We start from the raw sequence: 22012 nt of genomic DNA, 5'->3' as shown, positions 1-22012 counted from the left end.
TGTAGCCACTATTGCCATTATGCTTGTTTTTCCTTCCTTCAAATAGATTTTGCATTGTTTGGTCATACAGAAATTATTGGAATGATGGATTTAGATTTTGTGAAAGCATTTCTTATTCCCTTTCATTAAAATTTCTGCCTGTGTTTCAGGGCAACATTGTCCGTTAATGATTAGAATTGGAATATCTGTTCATTAGAACCTGTGTATAAATTCACACATCATGTTCTGACCCAGCCTTTGCAAGCAGCGACAAACTGCTTTCTCACAAGTAACACAAACCCTTTTTTTGTTTAAGCCAGAGCTGGAACAGTTTTGTTCACGTTGGCGGAGGCAAATTCACTCCCTATTATTTCCCAGCAGGAAGATTCCATTGGCACCTCAAATATAGAGCAATTAGTCCCAACAAACTTGGTTCTGGCAAAGGAATCCAATATGATAGATATACATTGGAAAACAAATGGTTGTCTGGGACAACCGGCCACTCCCAAACCCCAATTATTTATTTCCCAGCCAGGGTGGGGCTGGCTAGCTAGCGTCTGTCTTCTGAGAGCCGGCTTACTGCTTTCTATTGCTCTTCTCCCTATGCATATGTGTATCTGGGATGGGCCCCATCTATTCCTCCCCTTCACTTAGCTCAGGCTCTGAAGACAGCTGCTTCTCCACCTTGGGGAGGACAGAAGGCCCTGCCTCTGTATCTGCCTCTGTATCTGCCTCTGGTCCTGCTTCCTCATCAGAGTCTTCCAAAATTGCCTAAGTTGGCCTAGGCTCCGCCTCTCCCTGCCGACTGCTGCTATTTCTGCTGACAGCCAATAGGGCCACAACATAGCCCTTCATGGCACCGGACCAGAATACCTCTGGGACCGCCTTCTGCCGCATGAATCCCAGCGACCAGTTAGGTCCCACAGAACAATGTCGTTTGGCGGGACCCAGGGGAAGAGCCTTCTCTGTGGCGGCCCCGACCCTCTGGAACCAACTCGCCCCAGATATCAGAGTTGCCCCCACCCTCCTTGCCTTTCGTAAGCTCCTTAAAACCCACCTCTGTCGTCAGGCATGGGGGAATTGAGACTTTCCCTCCCCCTAGGCTTATAAAATTTATGCATGGTATGTTAGTATGTATGATTGGTTTCTAAATTGGGGTTTTAAATTAACTTAAATATTAGATTTGTTTACATTGTATTATTGCTGCTGTTAGCCGCCCTGAGTCTGCGGAGAGGGGCGGCATACAAATCTGATAAATAAATAAATAAATAAATAAATAAATAAATATCAACTCCTGATGTTAACTTGAATTATAGTATAAGCCGAAACCGACTATCAAAAATTTTCTATTTGACTACAAGGGTTGCCCAGAAAGTAATGCACTACATTTTTTTTCTCAGCCTACAGAAATGGTATGAATGCGAAACTTTAGATATGCATTATTTGAATTGTCAGGATGCGTGTCTAAATGTTGCATTTCTTCAGACAGATAGTGTAGCTGCAGCAGTGTTTCGAAATGGCCTCTTTGAGTCTACGGAGAGGGGTGGCATACAAATTTAATAAATAATAATACTATTATTATTATTAATTATTATTAATTATTATTATTATTATTATCTGTAAGTGATGTACATTACAAGCAGCATGTTGTCATTGTCATTCTCACTGTGGAGAAATAAACTGTTGGGAACATTCACAAACATTTGTGTACAGTTTATGGAGAACCGACAGAAGTACGGTTAGTCACTGGCCACAGAAGGTGAGGCCATTAGAGATGATTTGCACAGCGCAGAAATGGCTTCATGACCAGAAAAAGGAGTGGTACCGACACACACTTGTGTCTTGCTGGAGGAAGTCCATAGAACGAGACGGAGATTACGTGGAAAAATAGGAAGTGTAGAAGACATTCTTGTGTGTAAGTTTCATTGTGTTCAATAAATAATTGTTGAAGAAAAAAATGTGGTGCATTACTTTCTGGGCGATCCTCGTATATAAAAATATTGAACATGTTTTATATTGACCTTTTCAATAGCAAAGTCTTACTTCATTCACACATGGCCATATATTTTAAAACCATCAGGCCATGTGAGATAAAGACATCTATATGCACTGCTCCTGTTCCTGCTGACATCTCTGGAATACTGTCTTCTCCTGTCCTGATTTTTTTGTTTCATTACCAGTTTAAATAACTCAGTAAACTAGAGATATCAATGAAATAAAATGGGAAAGTGCAGTGGAAAAACCATAAAATAATGATGGGAAGTAAGATGAGAGTAACAAAATACAGATGTTTAAGAAACACAAACCTCAGAGTCATGGCAACTAATTCCCCAAATACAGTGATACCTCATCTTACAAACGCCTCGTCATACAAACTTTTCGAGATACAAACCTGGGGTTTAAGATTTTTTTGCCTCTTCTTACAAACTATTTTCACCTTACAAACCCACCGCTGCCACTGGGATGCCCCGCCTCCGGACTTCCGTTGCCAGTGAAGCACCTGTTTTTGTGCTGCTGGGATTCCCCTGAGGCTGCCCTCCATGGGAAACCCCACCTCTGGACTTCCGTTGCCAGCGAAGCATTTGTTTTTGCAATGCTGGGATTCTCCTGCTGGGTTTCCCCTGCAGCATCGCAAAAACACAGAAGTCCGGAGGTGGGGTTTCCCATGGAGGGGAATCTCAGGGGAATCCCAGCAGCGCAAAAACGGGCGCTTTGGCTGGCAAAAGGGGTGAATTTTGGGCTTGCACGCATTAATTGCTTTTCCATTGATTCCTATGGGAAACATTGTTTCGTCTTACAAACTTTTCACCTTAAGAACCTCGTCCCAGAACCAATTAAGTTTGTAAGACAAGGTATCACTGTACATTGCCGAAAACGTCTTTCAGAATGTGGATCTTATCTCAGCCAATACAGCAAAATTCACTAATAAAATTACTACAATTCAGGAGCCTGGGAGGTGATTGCCTGCTGGAATTCAATGTATGAAAAGCCATGCATGAGTTGAATGTATTCTACAATTCAGTTAAATTGATATAAATAAAACCAGGGAGGTGTTACTGTTCTATGGCTAGGTATACTAGGAAAAGAAGCTCAAGATACTGTAGCTAGAAATTCCCGAAGAATTTATAAATTACACAATCATAATTTCTAATGATAAATAATGGGAGACATCTAAAAAAAAATCTATCTGGCTAATTAAAAATGTTAATAATGACTGAAAATAAAACAGAAGGAATGCAGCTAATTGTACATATGAAAAAGCCCAAGTGTACCGGAGTGATGTCAGCATGAATTAGATTGGCAAGTAATAATGGGAAGATGGTGAAATATTAATGCATGGGCTATATCCGGGTTCTTAGATCTGGCCCATGGGCCATCCTGGAAACAGTGAAAGACTGGCCCACAATGCCTCTGCCTGCGAAAAGAGCCCTCCCAAGCTCCATTTTTGTTGGCAGAGGGTTGCAGTAGGCTGTCGCAGCTGAACACAGACTTCAGGAGCCTGTTTGCATTGGCAGAACGCTTGGGCCAACACAGGTGTCCCCCGACACAAGTGGCATTGAGTTGCCCATGCCTACCCTGGCCACACCCACCCTGCCCTCCCCTGGTCAAAAACAACCCCTGTGTGGCTCTCAATGAAATTGAGTTTGACACCCCTATATTAACGGATGACGTTTTTCCTTTCCCCTTTTTCCATATGGAGAAATATGTGCAGGTTTGTCAAAGAGGCGTGACTGACAAACAGCTGTGGCTGCAATTCAAGGCTAAGAATTTGTGACTAGCTTTCTTAACAAATCTACATTCCAAAACCACCTTAAACTATCAAAGAAATTATTAATGCTAACAATAAGGCTCCTATTCAAATCGGACCTTGAAAGCTTCATTGAAGATGGAATTATGCAGATAAAAGGAATGACCTGAAAATTAATGAAGGCAGTTTAAAGATACGTTCTAGATCAAAAATCCTATTTCTTTTTATAGCAGCACAAAAACTAAGTGACAAAATAGGTATCTTTTCATTTTACTGGATTTTCTCAATGGTTGTTACTATCAAAATATTTTGCAAAGCAAATGAAAGTATTTCTAATTCACTTCAGTATGAGCCATCAAATCATTGTTACTGTGAGGCTGAAGCCTGCTACACGTCATAGTATTTTAATGCACATTCTTTATTATTTATTTATTAATTGGACTTATATGCTGTCCTTCTTCGTGGACTGGGGGCGGCTTTACTGTGGGAATTTGGGAGGGGGAATTGAATGAGGACTGTCTGTATATAGCCATAATAAATTCTTTCTAGACAGTCAAGGTCATCCTTTTTCTTCGCACTCCTGCACCTGCACAGAAGCAGATGGGTGGATTCTTGCCAGGTTGACTGTTGAAGATTGATCAACATGGACTTGGGGGTTTGGGGATAAGGACTTGGACTTTCAACTGGGTGGAGAAATCCCAGGGACTGCAGATTCTGGTTTCTCTCAGATGTGCTAACATGGCTCTGCTAATAAATTGGAAATTTGAAGAATATTTTGCCTTGGAGTCTGAGTTAGTTTTGGATGCTATTTGGAACCTTGATACTTACCTCCTCATGACTGCCTCAAAAAAATCCACTGCTACTTTATTTTGTATATATATCTGGTTTTCCTTTTTTTTTCTCTAAAGAGAGGGATAATTTCTTTCATTTCTATTTATTCTCTGGGAATATTCCTGTGAGGGATATTATCTTAATTTTTCCGGTAGACATTTTCGTTACAGAACATCTACTTTTTTATCTTTGAGAGAAATTGTCTACGTTTTGTTGTGAAAGCTGGTTATAAAAGAAATCTGGATTATATTTAAAAGGAAAATAACAATATATTAAGGATTAACATTATGCATTATATTACGTATATGTTACAATGCCCACACATATAAAAGAGAGAGCCAGAACAACTTAATTTCAAAGCCTTCTTGAAACCCTTTGGGAAAAAAAGTTTTTAAACTTACAAGTTGTGAATGAAATTTTAGATAAAGAGCGATGATGTAACAAGTTATAAATCAACCTAAGGGCAATAGAAACATAGAAACATAGAAGTCTGACGGCAGAAAAAGACCTCCTGGTCCATCTAGTCTGCCCTTATACTATACTCAGATACAGGTAACCAGACTTGCAATTGGATAGATTGGAAGTTAATTTGTTGCTGACAGAATTGTACAATGAACTTTGAGAATTGTAGGTTTATTGGGGAAATTCCTATTAGCTAAAGAAGCATTAAAACCTAAATTTCAACCCTAGAAATTTTAAACAATTAGGAGACAGCTGCAACTTTAAGGAAACACTGAACTTTTAAGATATCATGGTTCAGTTTTTTACTCAAGGTTTCAAGTTCAAAATGGACAGTGTTTATTATGCAGGATTTCTGTAGTGAAATGGAATGAGGAAATGAACAAGGATGTACATCATCTTAATCAGACTGGGCTTAACTCTACCAAAGAAGCAAGACTTGTAACATTCAGGAGTTTGCATGTTAAAGGCTTCACAGACCAACATTTGTTACTGCATTTTAACATCCTCTCATGTAAATAATACTGACTGCAGTGAAAATGATTTTGTGAGTTCTTTTGAAAATAGGAACTAACATGGTCAAATGATGAATGACAGGAGGTTTAGAAAGCCAATCAAGAGGCACTCTTTGAAAGAACTGTTTATTGATACTGAAATCTGTGTTTTACTTCTTGGTTGACAAAAAAAAATCATGGTCCTTCAAAAAATTATCTTAACATTTTCATACATTCTCTTTTCATTCTTTTAAGTGCTACCAAGCCCAGTTCGTCACCTTTAGTTGGTTATCGAGGCAAGAAATATCAGAACTTGTTGCCCCATATAAAAAAATCTCAGCCAAAGGAAAAGAGATTAATGATCTCACCAAAGAAAAATTAGGCATCAAGGGAATTGTCAGTCTCCTGCCAAAAAATAAAAAAATAGTAGTAGTATGCAACATACTGTGGCAAAAATTTACCCCAGTAGTGTCTTGAATACATTGGTTGTCCACTAAAGACAAAAGCTGCTTTATACTTTGAATAATTGTAATTGAAGAAAAACAAATCAAATTAATTTCCTTTTGAAATCCTATGGAAAGTCTCACACAATGCTTTCCTATCCAGTATTAACTGACAATTAGAAGCAAGCTGCAGCCTGCATCCTTTCACCTTTTTAAAAAAAAAAATCAGCAATGGCATTACTATTATTAAAATGCTTTAACTGCTGCCTCTACAAGAGGGAACTTAACAGTTTTATTTGGCAGGGTTTAAAATTATGAAACCCATAGATATTGGAAATAAAAGTGAGCAACGAAGATCTTTTTTGCTTATTTAATCAATATTAAATTGCTTATTTAATCAATAACTAATTCTGAAAGAAAACCAAATAATTGACAACAATCACTGCCACCAAGTAAAACCGCAATCGAGGAGAATGCTGTACATTTGAAGGGGTTGTTCTGTGATATTTTTGGGTTTATGTGATAATTTAGCATTTAGAACTCAAAGTAGAACAGATTCATCAGATTGGAGAATACAAGACTCCATTCAGATTAACCAGAATTGCCATTAAAAGAACTAAACACAAGCACTGTGTTAATAGCCACAATGGCAGCTGTAGGCTGGGGCAAATTTTATAGGTCTTTTTAAGGAGATGCTCCTTATTGAGCTATGTCCTCCTTCCTCCCATGCCAGTTCTGAGAAGCTCTTAATTTCAAAACGTTTTTGAAGAAATGAAACAACTTCTCAGGTCAGTTTGACAATTCAGTTTTCACCAAAAGAGTCCCAAGACCTGGCAAAACCAAAGGTGGCTCACAAATGCTGGAGGAAGTAGCCAGGAGGCATAGTGTTTTGTTCCTGCAAAACGGGGAACGCTACAAGGGAGGGCAGGTAAAGGATCATTAGCAGCTCTGATATGCAGGAGCAGACAGGAGATGCAAATCTTTCATGGTCACAACTGAGAGGGGGCATCGTCAAAGGTAATGAGGCTGGATTCTTGACTGGAAGCTTTTCCAACGCTGGCAGAGTCCCGGCTCTTTTCAGGTAGCAAGGGAGTATCGGCCTTGGCATTTTCTTCATCTTCATCCTCCATACTGGGCCAGGCTGACTGATCTTCCACCCGCTTCAATCGCTCATTCAGTGCCTTTAGAGCCAATTGTCTACAATGAAAAAAATGGTACAAAGTTTGAACAGTCCATCATGCATTCCACGGAACAGGAATGTTCTAGTATTCATTACTGAAGAGACTGAAACCACTTTAAAGCTCTGGGGATATAAACAGCTCAAGACTGAAAATAATTCTTCCCCCACATCACATCCATCTAATGCAGACTATGAGTGTTTTACATTCATGTGCACTATCTAGGTTCTTCTACGTTAATATTTACAGCAATATCCATTTAACATATTTATTTATTTATTGGATTTTTATGCTGCTCCTCTCTGAGGACTCGGGGCGGCTTACAACATATAATAAAACAATGTATAACATCTTAAATATACTGCTCAAAAAAATAAAGGGAACACTCAAATAACACATCCTAGATCTGAATTAATGAAATATTCTCACTGAATACAGTCATACCTCGTCTTACGAACCTAATTGGTTCCAGGGGGAGGTTCGTAAGACGAAAGGTTTGTAAGACGAAACATTGTTTCCCATAGGAAACAATGTAAAGTCAATTAATCCGTGCAACCCAAAAAAAAAAACCCGGAAAAAAAAACGCTGCCGCCCGGCTGTGACCTTTTAAAACAGCCGCGCGGCTTCCCAGCCGTCTCCCGAAGCCGAACGCCAAACCCAAACTTCCGCGTTTGGCGTTCGGAGGCTGCTGGGAAGCCCCCCAGCCCGGCTGTCACCTTTTAAAACAGCCGCGCGGCTTCCCAGCAGTCGCCGAAAGCCGTTTTTTTTGCGGGGGGTTTTTTGGTTGCACGGATTAATTGACTTTACATTGTTTCCTATGGGAAACAATGTTTCATCTTACGAACCTTTCCTCTTACGAACCTCCTCCTTGCACCAATTAAGTTCGTATCATGAGGTATTACTGTATTAAATAACTACAAATGTTAATTTGATTGGGCTGGATATCGACCTGTTTCTACCCCAAAGTGGCTCGAGATTTCAGTTGAAGAATTCTTGGCCAGATTTGTGCTTAGTGCTCTTGTTACCATGTTACTTGTGTACATACAATAATTCAAATGGCAAAACCCTTGTCACTTTAATAATTCCCTTAATCATAAAATGGGATAAATAAATTGCTCCCATTTGCAAGTATTAATTTGTGATTCACAAGTGCAAAGTATTCAGAATACTGTATAGTTTTATAATATCACAATGGAATAGAGAAGGAGAAAACATAAAAAAACTAACCTAAAAATAGTTCACTGAATATATTGTGCTTTTAAGTGAAATTTCTCGTAATGAAAACTAGTTCCCCTTTTCCCCCCTTATGATACAGAAGCAAGTACTCCAACCCTGTAACGGATTTATTCTGCATTTGTATTCAGACTAAACAGAAACCACAGTAACAGCAGAAAGCTTTTATACTACAGGCAGAAGAGAATGTGAGTTGAAATATCTAAACTACAAGAGATCAAATAGTTATGCAAGACAGCTCAGAAGTGCCTGCAAAGGCAAGTCACCGAAAGCACATCTACAAAAGACACATTTTATAACTTTTAAAAACAGATATGACGATAGTTTAGCCTTATAAGTAAAAAATCTAACATTGAGCTTTGCTTTACATAATTACATTTCATACCCAGGGTATGTAACGTTTAATACTGTTAATATAATAAAAGTATTAACTACTCAAACTGATTGTGTCTTGTTTTGCTCTATTACATTCATATTAATTTCACAATATAATAATAATAACAATAATAAAACATAGTAATGTTTTCTTTAATACAATTAACCTGCTGAGGTGAAACAGTATGTTAATTATCAAGTTAGTTAATAAAGTTAGCTAAACTCTTGAACAAAATTAAAATTTTCCAGATTTTAGACTCAAAATAATCAGACTTTTAAAAAGGGCTTTAGATCTGGGGTGTCAAGCTTGCATCATCACAGTGTCGTCACGTGATGCATCACAACTTTTCCTTTCGGTAAACTACTGGCCATGGGTGTGGTCTGTGTGTGGTGCATTCGGCCAGCGAGCCACGAGTTTTACAACCCTGTTTTAGATGTACAGATAGTTCACGATTTACGACCACAGTTGAGCACAAAATTTCTATTCTATTGACAGTTAAATGAATTTTGCTCAATTTTACGACCTTTCTTGTCACAGTTGTTACGTGAATCATACAGTTAAGTCAGTAGTGCAGTTGTTAAATTAATCTGGCTTCCTCATTGATTTTGTAAGGTTGCAAAAGGGGATCATATGACCCGGGACATTGCAACTGTCATAAATACATGCCAATTGCCAAGTACCTTGATCACATGACTAGATTCTGCACCAGACAAGTGAAAAAGAGGGATAAGTCTTTTTTTTTCCAGTGTCATTATAACTTTTGTTGCTAAATGAATGGTTGTAAGTTGAAGACTACCTGTGTACCAGAAGTTTAACATATGTATTATGAATTTCCAAGTCTACAATTCCCTTTACCGACTATAAATTGCAAAGTAATGTCCTTTTGGCTCTTTTTAGACATTTTTTGGTCAAAGTCATACTTACACAAAAAAAGGCCAATGTTTGATATTTAAATTGTTCCAAGTTTCAACTCTAAGCAATGCATATATAACTAGGGTGTGTCTACTTACTTGTGTGAAGTTCCCAGTTAATTCAATGGATCATTTTAGAAAAGTGTTTAGACATAATTTTTATGGAAAAAGAAAACAAGGTACTGGCAACCATTTGATTTCATACACACAATTATGTGCAATTTTCTTATTAGTATTATAGAAATAGCTTACAAATGCTTTGTTCTTAAATAGTTTTTTATTTTCAAATCTAATGCTTTGTAAGTTTAAATAATGCAAACAGTATTTGTAAGCCACCCATAGTCCTTTGGGAGGTGGGCGGCATATAAATTATATTAATAATAAATAAACAAACTGCAGAATCCATTGGCAAGTTTTAATTACAGTGCTGTAAATAGTAATAACACACTGCACAGTATTCGATTCTCCTGACTACTGTGAGATTACCTTTATATAAATATGTAACCCCATAAATATATGGGTCAAATATGTATGCAAAGTCTGAAAGAAAACAATTATTTAAATCTATGTTTAAAAATAAACTTTCTTACAACTCACTTTTCCTAGTGTTGGCAATACTGACAATAGAAAGTTTAAAGAAGTAAGCGGGTGGGCTCATTAAAAGAATTCAGCTGGATTCACAGTTCTCTTGAATCTCAACTATAACTTCTTGTTCTGGTTTAAATATTCTCTCTCCTTTGCTGCAAAGAAAAGGAATCGTTTTAAAATGCACAGGAACAGGAGAGATGTATCTTTTCACACTTTTGCTTTGCATGCATCAACTTGGAAGGGTATTGGTATCTGATAGAATATTCTGAGGGCAGAGCTCTCAGTGGTAGTCAAACTGCAAACAAGAAAGCTCAATAAATCAAAGGTATATTTTTTCCTCAAATACATAAGGCACATAAATGCCAAACTCCAATTTAAAATGGGATTATTTTCAATAGTTTCATCTTGAAAAAGTTCACTTAATTCCTCCCTTTTCCTTTCCGACACAGATCAAACACAAGTTTAACCTGGATATATTTCAAGAAAAAAAATTACCTCCTTCGTTCAGCATCCTGAGGATCTGTTCCAGGTAAGCTGATAGTAATAGAAGAAGGGGCTCCAACATCATAACGCTTCACCGTTTTCCGGCAGACTTTCACTTTCACTAAGATGGTGTGCACAAGATTGGCCAGCAAACCAACCACGGGCTGCAGGATCTCCGGGAAGAATGTGGCAAATGCAAAATGGTCTGACATATCGCCACGCCCTCGGCTATGCCTCTGGTAAAAACGCAGGTAGATCCAACTGGAAAGGACCCCGAAACCATACGAAGCCAAAAGGTTGCTTTCGATAAGAGTGGTCAGTCTCAACACTGAAAGGACCAGAAGCAAGAGCATGGGGACCACTTTCATACGCACCTGAGGTATCTTTAAGACAGTACTGTCCCCCATGGTTTGCTTGAGGGCCACCAAGACGCCGCCAAGGAAACCCAGCATCCCATAAATGCGCACCGAGAACAAGTAAGGCAGACTGAAGGTCGCCATGTAAGTAATGAGATAAGCAAAGGCCCCCAGGAACCCAACTGAAATATTCACCACCGCAAAAAAGATCAAAAGTTCCAGGGCGCCCCAGAGCGGCTCCAGCAACCTTCCAGCCACCACCACCGTGGCCAGGCTTAGGCCCACATCCCAAATGTGCTTCTCCACCAGGCTGTGGGTGGCCAGCGTCCATATCCAGAAGTTGGGCGGGAAGAGATACCCGGGGGTCACCCCAAGTCCAAAGACGGTGTCTACAGCAAAGGAGAGAAGGTAGAGCAAAATGACAATGGCACATATAGATTTGACCACCACACTGGTGCTGGCTAGCACAGCCAGGAAATGCTGCCGGGCTACCGGGAGGTATCTGTTCATGGTTCCCCTCCACCCGTCCTAGGAGTCCAGAGACTTTGATCCAAGGGTCTTCTGGCTTATTAATGGGGTGCGTGTGAAGAACCGGCGGCCCCGGAAAGCCTTTCTCTTCTCTTCAGCGCCGACGCACTCTCCGCTCCGTCATCTTTTTCCACAGCGGACCCGAACGGAGTTGGGGATCCGGTTCGAAAAGGACGGCATCTGCGCTCCCTCCCCCGCCCCGGCGTTTCCCTAGCTTCGGGAGCCACGGAGTCCCCTTTACTCTGCGGCACCTTTAGAGGGACCTCGTCCCACCGAAAGTGACCGGCGCAGCCAAAAGTGGCTTCTTGGGGGGAAAAGTCCGGCCTTTCGGCGCTTCACAGACGGCGGAGGCTCGGCTGGGCCGTTTTGCAGGAGGTGGAGGAAGAGGCGCTCGCAGCCCCATTCAACCCGACGGCAGGGGCGGAAGGTTGCCAAGGAAGGCCTCGCTTCGGCCTCCCTTCGCCGGAAGCAGAAATCTCTCCCTCCTCCCCTCTCCCTGCTGAGTCGCGCTCTCGAGGCCGCCGCCCGCTGGCCCCGCCCCCACGGCGGCACGCCCGCTGCGTTCCTCCTGCCGCCGTCGCCTCCGCCTTTTCCTTCAGGCCGGCCTCGCTCTCCGCTCTCAACGTCCGCACTCCTCCAACGCAAACAAACGGTAGAGCTGCGCACGCGTGACTTGGTCGGTGAGCTGTTCCGGGTGCATGACGGGAAATGGAAGCGCACCTATTGCGCAAGGGTGATTCCGGCATACACTGGGACCCAAATTCTCGCGCGAGAGATTGGGCAATGCGTGTGCGTGTGTAAAACATATTTTTTCACATGTGTTACACATGACATATAGAATATAGTCTGTCGGCTATAAAAAATTAACTGCCTTGGATATGGCCCGTGGAGGGGCTACATACACACACACACACACAGAGTTTCCCGTGAACTCCTATTTAAGTCCAGGTGGAATTGATCTCTGAGCGGTTTTAGGGAAGGGTGGTTTTATCTCTCTCTCTCTCTTACTCTATCTATCTATCTATCTATCTATCTATCTATCTATCTATCTATCTATCTATCTATCATCTATCTATCTATCTATCTATCTATCTATCTATCTATCTACTTACCTACCTACCTACCTACCTACCTACCTACCACTTGTCTGTCTCTTTCCATCTGTCTACCTACCTACCTACCTACCTATCTTATCTATCATCAAACAAATGCAAAGTTATGCATATCGGGGCAAAGAAGCCCAATTATACCTACCAAAAGATGGGGACAAAGCATTCTGAGACAACCCAAGAAAGGGATCTTGGGGTTTTAGTGGACAGCTCAATAAAGATGTCAACCCAGTGTGCAGCAGCAGTAAAAAAAAAAAGGAAATTCCATGCTTGGCATGATTAGGAAGGGAATCGAAAACAGGTTGGCAATTGTTGCATTGCATCTGTAGAAATTGAGGGTAAGACCACACTTGGAGTACTGTGTACAGTTTGGTCACCGCACCTCAAGGATATAATGGAACTGGAAAAGGTGCAAAAAAGGGCAATAAGAATGATCAAGGAAATGGAGCACCTCCCTTAGGAAACCAGGTTGCAACACTTTGGTCTCTTCAGCCTTGAAAGACGCTGTTTAAAAGGTGACTTGTTCAAAGCGTATAAAATCATGCATGGAATAGAAAAAGTGGATAGAGAAAAATTATTTTCTCTACCACACAATACTAGGACGAGGGGGCACCCCCTAAAGCTCATAGGTAAGAAAGCGAGGACAAATAAAAGGAAATATTTCTTCACCCAGAGGGTCATTGGTTTACTTCCAGAAGAGGTCATGACAGCTGTCAGCTTGGATAGCTTCAAGGCAGAATTACCCAGATTCATGGATGCCAAATGTATCGGCGGTTATTGAAACGGATATCCAAGTGCCGCCTCTGTTGGTTGAGGCAGTCAGGATTCCCTTGGGCAGGGGTAGGGAAAGTTGGATCTTCTATGACTTATGGACTTCAACTCCCAGAATTCCTGAGCCAATAATGCTAGCATAGGAATTCTGGAAGTTGAAGTCCACATGTCATAGAAGAGCCAACTTTTCCTACCCCTGCCTTTGGGTACCATTTTTGGGGGTCAAGAGAAAAGGGAGGGTTTTGCCTTCTCTTTCTGCTCAAGATCCCCATGTACAATTCGTGGGCCACTGTGTGACACAGAATGCTGGACTCAATGGGCTTTGGTCCGATTCAGCATGGCTCTTCTTATGTTCTTATGTAAGCCCTCCCCCCAAACCAAAACTAGGTATGCACGCCCCTTCCTTCCTCAATATCAACCACTGCTAATCTTAAATGTAAAGTAATGAATTCAAGAAGCATCATTAACAAAATACCTGAACTCCTTCTCTTACTAAACACTCTATTACATTCTATTGCAGGCTGTATTAACTTGAGGACTACATATACAGTGGTACCTAAGAATGCCTCTACTTATGAACTTTTCTAGATAAGAACCGGGTGTTCAAGATTTTTTTGCCTCTTCTCAAGAACCATTTTCCAATTACAAACCCGAGCCTCCGAAATTGTAACCGGAAAAGGCAGGTAGAAGCGTCCATGGGGCCTCTCTAGGAATCTCCTGGGAGGAAACAGGGCCAGAAAAGGCAGGAAGAAGCCTTCATGTGGCCTCTCTAGGAATCTGGGAGGAAACAGCCTCCACCCTCCCTGTGGTTTTCCCAATCGCACGCATTATTTGCTTTTACATTGATTCCTATGAGAAAAATTGCTTCTTCGTATAAACTTCTACTTAAGAACCTGGTCACAGAACGAATTAAGTTCATAAGTAGAGGTACCACTGTAGTTTCCCTTCATTGTTTCTTGTCCTGCCCTCTGGTGCTTTGAAAAATAACCCCCCCCTCTTTGTGGCAACCTCTTAATTTACTGGAATATTGCTATCATGTACCCCTAGTCCTTTTCTCTAGCCTAGATATGCTCCATTCCCTGGTTTAGATAAGTGTATTGCCTGAAAATCTGGTATATCCTCTTGAGAAAACCCCCAGGACTCTAATTTTTCTTTTGTCTAATTTCATAATTACAGGTAGGTACATCTTGGGAACTCCATTCTGGATTCCGTGCAGGACCAAAGACAGATAATTCTGAAGCCTTTCAGTGTCTTTAGTATCATCTGGATTCCGCTACAACTTCGTGAGGCAGGCTTCCCAATGGGGATGATCATCATGTTCTTTTTCTAATTTCTGCTCCATTGCCCCCCTCATCAATCTGCATTCTTCCAGTGTTAGAACATGAATGTCTGAATATCTGCTCAGGTGGAGTTATATGTTCTAAAGACAGAGAACATTTTCTCTGGCTTTCCCCTATAACTGGGTGTGGCTGATGTATGCAGAAATACACAGTCCTGAGCACTGATTGGGAATGTGTTTTAGACTATTCATATACCTTTCAGCCACTCTCATTCAGTGGCCCTCTTCTGTTGGCCTCCAATTGAATTCAGGCATGGCAGATCCCAGACGAACTCCCAGATTGTTATTCTTAAAATTGGGTCTGAGCCTGGCACCAAAGCCAATGAAGATGCCCAGAGTCAAGATGCAGAGTTAATTTCCTTTTATTGAAGAACTGCAGCAAAAGGGGTGTCAGCTAGCAAAATGCCAAGACCTTGAACAAAAGATTCCCCAAGGTTTTGTACATTTTTCAGCATGAGATAAAAAAAGTATTGTCTAGTAGGCACTCTAGGAGTTATCTAAAAGGCACTCTATTGGCTTAGTTTCAACTTTATACGTTAACTCAATGCCTCTTGTGATATGCCAGACAGTCGGTTCTCGTTATAAGCCTTTAATCAGGCTTTGCATGTATACACTGCCCTTTTTTCCTTTGAGTGACCATAACCTAGCATTGTCACAGCAGCTGACTCACCACAATTACATGAATCATCTGCTCCAATTTGCCAGTTCTTTATAGCCATCAATCAGTTTCATCATCCTCTTGCAGCCCATTGGAGACAAAGCTCGCCTGTTATTTATCATTACCTTCTATTATACTTTCCCTGTTTTTTACCTCTCAGCCTGTCTATTTTTGAACACTGATTTTTGCAGTTGAATAGTTCCGTAGTTCTATTTTAGAAGAGAACTATATCCATATTTAGAAATCACCTGAAAGACGATTTGAAGGTGAAGAAAAGGAATTATGCCAAGCACTTGGAGATCTTCTTGTTTGATCCTTCAGCCTTCTGGATCTATTATTTGTCAGCCAAGCTATTTCTGAAGCCAGATTTAGAAGACATTCAAAAGAGTGCTTTCTTATTGAGAAATAGCTTCACTGACTGGCAACAGGTGAAGAGAAGGGGTTGTAAAGAGCATTGGGAAAGCTCCTTCTGGTGTAAAGCTTTAGCATTTGTCACCTATTGGACAAGAAGTATGAAGGGTGGCAAACTCCACAATTCTTAGCACCCATTCAAACTTGCACCATCTGCTGGCAAATCGTATTTAGCTCAGCTTTAGCTGTTATAGTAAAAATGATTAATGATATGCTTGTTCAGATTTTGGAAAGATAATATTCTAAGCAAAAACCAGTAGTCCTGTAGTTCTGTAAAAATAGTGTAGCATAAATTTTTGTTTGGGTTCTAATCCAAAAGTACTTTGAGGTCGGGAGTTTGACAGCCCTACTCTAGAGGGATTCTATTCCAGACTGCAGGCAACAATGTAGATGGGCTTAGCAAATGTAATAAAATAGCATTTTAATAGATAAAATACAAATTTTAACTGAATAACAGAATAGAGGTGGAAGGGACCTTGGAGATCTTCTAGTCCAGCCTCTTACTCAAGCAGGAAATCCTATATCATTTCAGACAAGTGCCTGTCCAGTTTCTTCTTAAAAACCTTCCAATGATGAAGCACCCAGAATCTATGAAGGCAAGGTGGATGGAGAGAAATAAAGGGAGCCAGGCAATGCTTCACATAACCCAGCCTTATGCCATGAAAAGTAACCCTTTATAGATAACTCAGCATCTGTGCCTTCACCAACCAAGAGTGGCATGCATCTAAAACGCGGGGTCAGGCGAGCAGCAAGTAGCAATGAAAAAAGCCTGCAAAGACTTAGTATTGGAAAAACATTATTCGGAGAGAGTAACAATGAAAAAGCCTGCAAGGTAAGAGCTGGGAAGATCGTTAGCATCTAGTTAAGGCTGGGGAAAAAAAGCTTCGGGGAAAAACCCGCTACATTTGTTGTGTAAGACGCACACAAAATTTTAGCCTCTTTTAGGGAGGAAAAAGGTGCAATGTCAGAGAAAAAAAACTGAGTGCTATATTTTGGTTGTTAAGTGCATCTCACAAATTACTTGGGGAAAATGGCAGCAATAGATAACACAGGTAGTTCTCGACTTATAGTAGTCAGTTTAGTGACTGTTTAAAGTTACGTTGGCACTAAAAAAAGTTATGACCTTTTTTCACACATCTGACCACTGCGGCATTCTCCATGGTCACGTGATGAAAATTCAGATGCTTGGCAACCAATTCGTATCTATATGTTTGCAGTGCTAGGGGACCATGTAATCACCTTTTGCGACCTTCTCATAAGGAAAGGCAATGGGGAAGGTAGATTCACTTACCCGTGTTTCTAATGCTCGTACTGCAGTGATTCACTTAACAAAGCTGGCAAGAAAAGTCGTAAAATGGGACAAAACTCATTTTAAAAATGTCTCACTTAGCAACACAAATTCAGCTCTCAATTGTGATCATATGTCAAGGACTAGCTGTATCAGACTACCTGATATTGAGGAGCTGCTCTATTATAAAACAGTTCTAAGGTAGAGGGCAGAACTGAAAAAATGTATAGCATGTAAAGTATACATGTTTTTTATGTTGAATGTAAGGTATATATATATATATATATATATAGTATAATATTCTTATGTTTATGCATTACTTGGCTCCAGTAAACTCAGTACAGTAGTACCTTGTGATACGAACCCCTCGTCTTACGAACTTTTCGAGATACGAACCTGGGGTTCAGAAATTTTTTGCCTCTTCTTACTAACATTTTTCGCCTTATGAATCTGCCACTGCAAACGCAGAACCCAGAGGTTCGGCAAAAGTTCGGGTTTGGGTTCGGGAGGCCACCAAGAAGCACTGCTGCCTGGCTGTCACCTTCCGAAACAGCCGGGGGGCTTCTTGGCGTTCTCCTGAACGCCGAACCCGGAAATTCAGCAAAAGTTCGGGTTCGGCATTCGGGTTCCGGAGAATGCCAAGAAGTGCCGCCGCCCGGCTGTCACCTTTGCAGAAGAGCAGCAGAGCTGTCGACCGGTCGGGAGGCTCAAATGGAGGTGGGGAATCCCAATAGGGAATTCCATGGACGGAGCTTTGACGTCACAAAGACATCCTTCCTGGAGTCCACGTTTCGGGAGAATGCCGAGAAGCGCCTGGCTGTTTCAAAAGGTGACAGCCGGGTGGCGGCGCCCAGCAGAGCGCCGTTTTTGTGATTTTTTTTTTTTTGCTTTCATGCATTAATTGGTTTTACATTGCATTGTTTCATCTTACAAACTTTTTACCTTACGAACCTCCTTCGGGAACCAATTAAGTTCGTAAGACGAGGTATCACTGTAATGTATGTGTACTAATGCAAAATAAGTAACTACTGCTTTCTTATTTTTCTATTAGAGATATGTTTACCTCTCCCAGATCACTTATTGTATATACACGATACAGTCTTTTGTTGGGTAAATGGAAGAGGAAATAGTTAATGATTTAACAGAAGCATATCTTGAAACATATTTGCATAGAGATTTCATATTCAAGAAATCTTCAAACAAGTCTAGATAAGATTATTGTGTTACTTACTTTAAGTCTCAAAGTTTTTAGTATCTTCTTTATGGGAATTATTCTATCCTTATGCAAGGCCAGTAGTGGGTTGCTACCGGTACAAGAGGACGGCACACCGGTAGCGCATGGTGTGCTGCGCACAGCGCTTCAGTTGTCTTGCATACGTGCACACGTGTCCCAGCAGATTTTATGCTTTGTACACATGCCCAGAAGAAAAATCTCATGTGCACATGTGAGATTTGGGCAATTTTGCTGAAATCTCACGCGTGTGTCCCCCCTGCAAGATTTCAGTACATTTTTGCTTCCGTTGCATGCACAGAAGCAAAAACACACAGGGATGCGCATGCACACACGCAAGAGAACCGAAGCCGCATGTGCAGCGCATCAGTAGTGGCAGAAATGGCAATCTGACCCTGTTCAAGGCCCATTGACCACTGAGCTTGCCCAATACCAAAACCAGGGAATCTTATGTTGGGGCTTTACACGTAACAAGGGTCATAGGATGTTTGAAGTCTACAAAAATAGAAGTTTCTAGGAACACAAGAAAGCTGGTAACAACCGAATCCAAGGAGCGCAGGCAAGCAGAGAGTAAGAGAAGTCATAGATATAAATGAAGGGGTGGATCCAATGCACTGTGTGATACAGGTGCTTTGTGTTTGCCATCCATTATTTGTTTAGTGCAGAAGAATTAATATAAATTTCTGAATTCTCACTGCTTATATTCTTATACTTAGTCTTAAGCAGCGGTGGGCTACGAGCCAGAATGCTAAATTGCGCTCGCCGTGGCGGCTCTTAAGTTCTTGCACGACCAGTGTGATTTTGTTGCTGCACCTGTGGAGGAAGAAAAATTGCGCATGGGGCCGCAGGTAAAACCTTGCTGAAACACAGGTGCAATTTTGCTACCTCCACAGGTGCAGCAGCAAAATCGTGCTGGTCCTGCAAGAGCTGCGGTGGCAAGCGCAATTTAGCATTCTGGTTCGTAGGCCATCACTGGTTTTAAATATTTTATTTAGGTACAGTATTTATATTCTCCATTTCTGTCTCTATGTGACAACCACACCAGGAAATTGTAAAATGGATAATTGCCATCTCCATCATGCCCTCAATGCCTGTTCAGGACACTGGCATGTTAAAAATAACAAGCTTTGTTTATGCATAAATATATTAGTCAAACATTTCCACATGCTTTTCTGCAAAGCTGACGACAGTTTAACTCAAACTTTATAAAATGGCCTTTCTTTTGGGATATGTAAAATAAAAAAAAATTAACCCAAGAGGTTCTGTTGTCTGAAAGTGTTTAATCATATGATGTATTTACATTTTGAAACCAGATCCTTCTATATTCACCAGTGATATAATCAGCCATGTTTGGCAAATATGTACAAATGGAAATGTACATTAAAAAAAGTTTGCTTATAAACAAAAGGCACAAACTTGCAAATATTAACCTTCAGTGTATGGCACAGTCTCTGGAAAAGACAATTAGTAGGATGCTCTTATTTTTGAGAGAAATATCAAAGGAAAACAATTTAAAATTGCTTAAAGGCAGCTCTTCCAGTGTTTTATATTATAGACTGATGGAGAATTGGTAGAATATCATGTTATAATTCTATTGCCTATTTCTGTTTCTGTCTATGTTATTAGTAAGGGGAGGGGGAAGCTATGGTTGCAAAGTTTGCTGATGGTAAGAAGAAAAACAATTCTTGTTCAAATATGGAACTAACAGAGGACCATAAATTAAGCCCCATTTTAGAAATATGAATAAGCTTCAAATAGATTGTCAAACTATTGAGTCTTATTTTTTTGTTTCATTCAGTAAAATTCTTTCTTGAGAAACAGGAACAGCAATTGTCAAACTATAAGAGAATTTTATCTGTCCATCTGTTTTACCATTTAATAATCAAGAAACAAACCAACTGCATTTGAAGTGAAAATATGAACATTATTTAATAACTGATCCTCTGTAATAAACAATTTGAAAATATTTTACAAGGAATCACACACACAATATTTTACAAAGATTTTAGTCTTTTTTAAAATTGTTCAACTCTTCTGTACAAAACAAAATTAATGTAACAAAAAATGAATTATTGGAAGAAAGCTTTTTAAGTGAAGAATGATAGGAATAGGATTCAAGCAGCTATAAGAAGAGCAACTTGACATTTTATTTTATTTTCTTAACTTAAAATATAATATATATTTATAGATATATATATTTTTCATTTTTTTTTCTCAGATGAGCAGCACCCAACTAGACTACAGATTTACATACACTCCTGGTAACACAGCCAGCCATCTGGTCAAAGCACAGTTCCCATATACATAACCAAACACACACTAAAAAGCTACAAGCAAAATGACCTTTAACCTTGTCATCATCAGTGAATCGCCTCCTTGTCCCTTGACTTTGGAATCAAATTTTCAAGACCTTGTCAAGATCATGGATCTCCCCCTTCCTTTCCCATCTCTACCCTACCACAAGTTTTGTCCAAACTGATTTTAAAAGGAATTAGGCTGGTATTTGAAAAATGACTACATTTTCACCTCTGCTAATATGTCTTTGTATGAAGAAATCAGCACATGGAGCCAATGGAATTTATTTTTACACAGTCCTTTGCTTTTCCTAGACAAAAAGTTTCTAAAGGATTGACAAGGTCAAAATAAGAGCCCCTTGCTCTCTAAAGACGACTCTTTGACAATTCATTTTCTCCAAAGCATTTTTCTTACTCTGAATTCAGGAAATTGGCTTAATTCAAGTTCATAATTCTTTGCATGGTTAATGCATGTGATTTTCTTTGCTGATGCTATTGTTTCAATTGAATATTCATTTTAATTCTTCCAGTCTCATATTTTACTTTTTTTCAGAACTATATTTTCTGCTTTAACAGTTTTGGATAATACCATTCTATTTCCTGCTTGGTTTTTTTCCCCTGTGAAACTTCTGATTTCCTCAGGTGACTGAAGCAAAATGGTCATGCTCTTGGCTTCCTGTTTCCCAATATATCTTCTCCTATCAATCAACACCAACATCATCCATCATCAGTGGGGGAAAAAAAGACTGGAGGAAGACTTAATGACAATATACAAGTGATTTTGACTGGGACATAGCACCAACCATTCAGACTCTAAGATAAGCTGCAGATAACACAAATTATGTGAAATGGACATTCCACTTCCTGTTTACACAACCATTTCAAAAGAGCTGGTTGTTGCCTAACTCAACTTGTATTTACACATACATCTGAAGAGCTCATTTTCAGAAGGCAAATTTTGCTACAATAGCAGGGAAAGAGCAAAGTATTTCTGTTCAGACCTGCACATATTGCAATATGATTAGTTCATGCACAAATATCGATCTCGCCCACCCCAATCCCCTCTCCGAAAATTGGAATCATCAACCTGGATTGAAAAATGGGCCATAGTTTCATCTTCCAAATGCCGATTCTCTAACTTTGGAAAAGTTTGCTCGGAACTTTGCTCCCTTTATGTAGTAGTTGTGAAAAATGTGAGAAAGGATTACCATTGAACATATTATAAGTAAATAACAGAAAATTCTTTTCTAACCAGTGTTTTTTGCATATATCACAACTGAAATAATTGGAGGCAGGGCAGCATT

At 40.1% G+C, this 22012-nt stretch overlaps 1 protein-coding gene and 1 long non-coding RNA gene across 2 annotated transcripts; one reads left to right on the top strand and one right to left on the bottom strand.

The window, feature by feature from the left end:
- Positions 1-5644: 5644 nt before the first annotated feature.
- On the bottom strand, positions 5645-12266 carry TMEM115 (transmembrane protein 115). The gene is made up of 2 exons (XM_070738738.1): positions 10736-12266; positions 5645-7151 (listed from the first exon to the last, which is right to left on the bottom strand). Exons 1-2 carry the CDS (start codon positions 11587-11589, stop codon positions 6944-6946), a joined length of 1062 nt encoding a protein of 353 aa, XP_070594839.1. The 5' UTR covers positions 11590-12266; the 3' UTR covers positions 5645-6943.
- Positions 12146-22012, top strand: LOC139160633 (uncharacterized). The gene is made up of 3 exons (XR_011557981.1): positions 12146-12259; positions 16428-16727; positions 21351-22012. It is a non-coding gene; the product is annotated as an uncharacterized lncRNA (long non-coding RNA).

Source organism: Erythrolamprus reginae, chromosome 2, assembly GCF_031021105.1.
Source record: "Erythrolamprus reginae isolate rEryReg1 chromosome 2, rEryReg1.hap1, whole genome shotgun sequence".
NCBI classification, from domain to species: Eukaryota; Metazoa; Chordata; class Lepidosauria; order Squamata; family Dipsadidae; genus Erythrolamprus; species Erythrolamprus reginae.
Note: the sequence above shows the minus strand (reverse complement) of the source record. Positions and strands in the feature narration are given on the sequence as shown.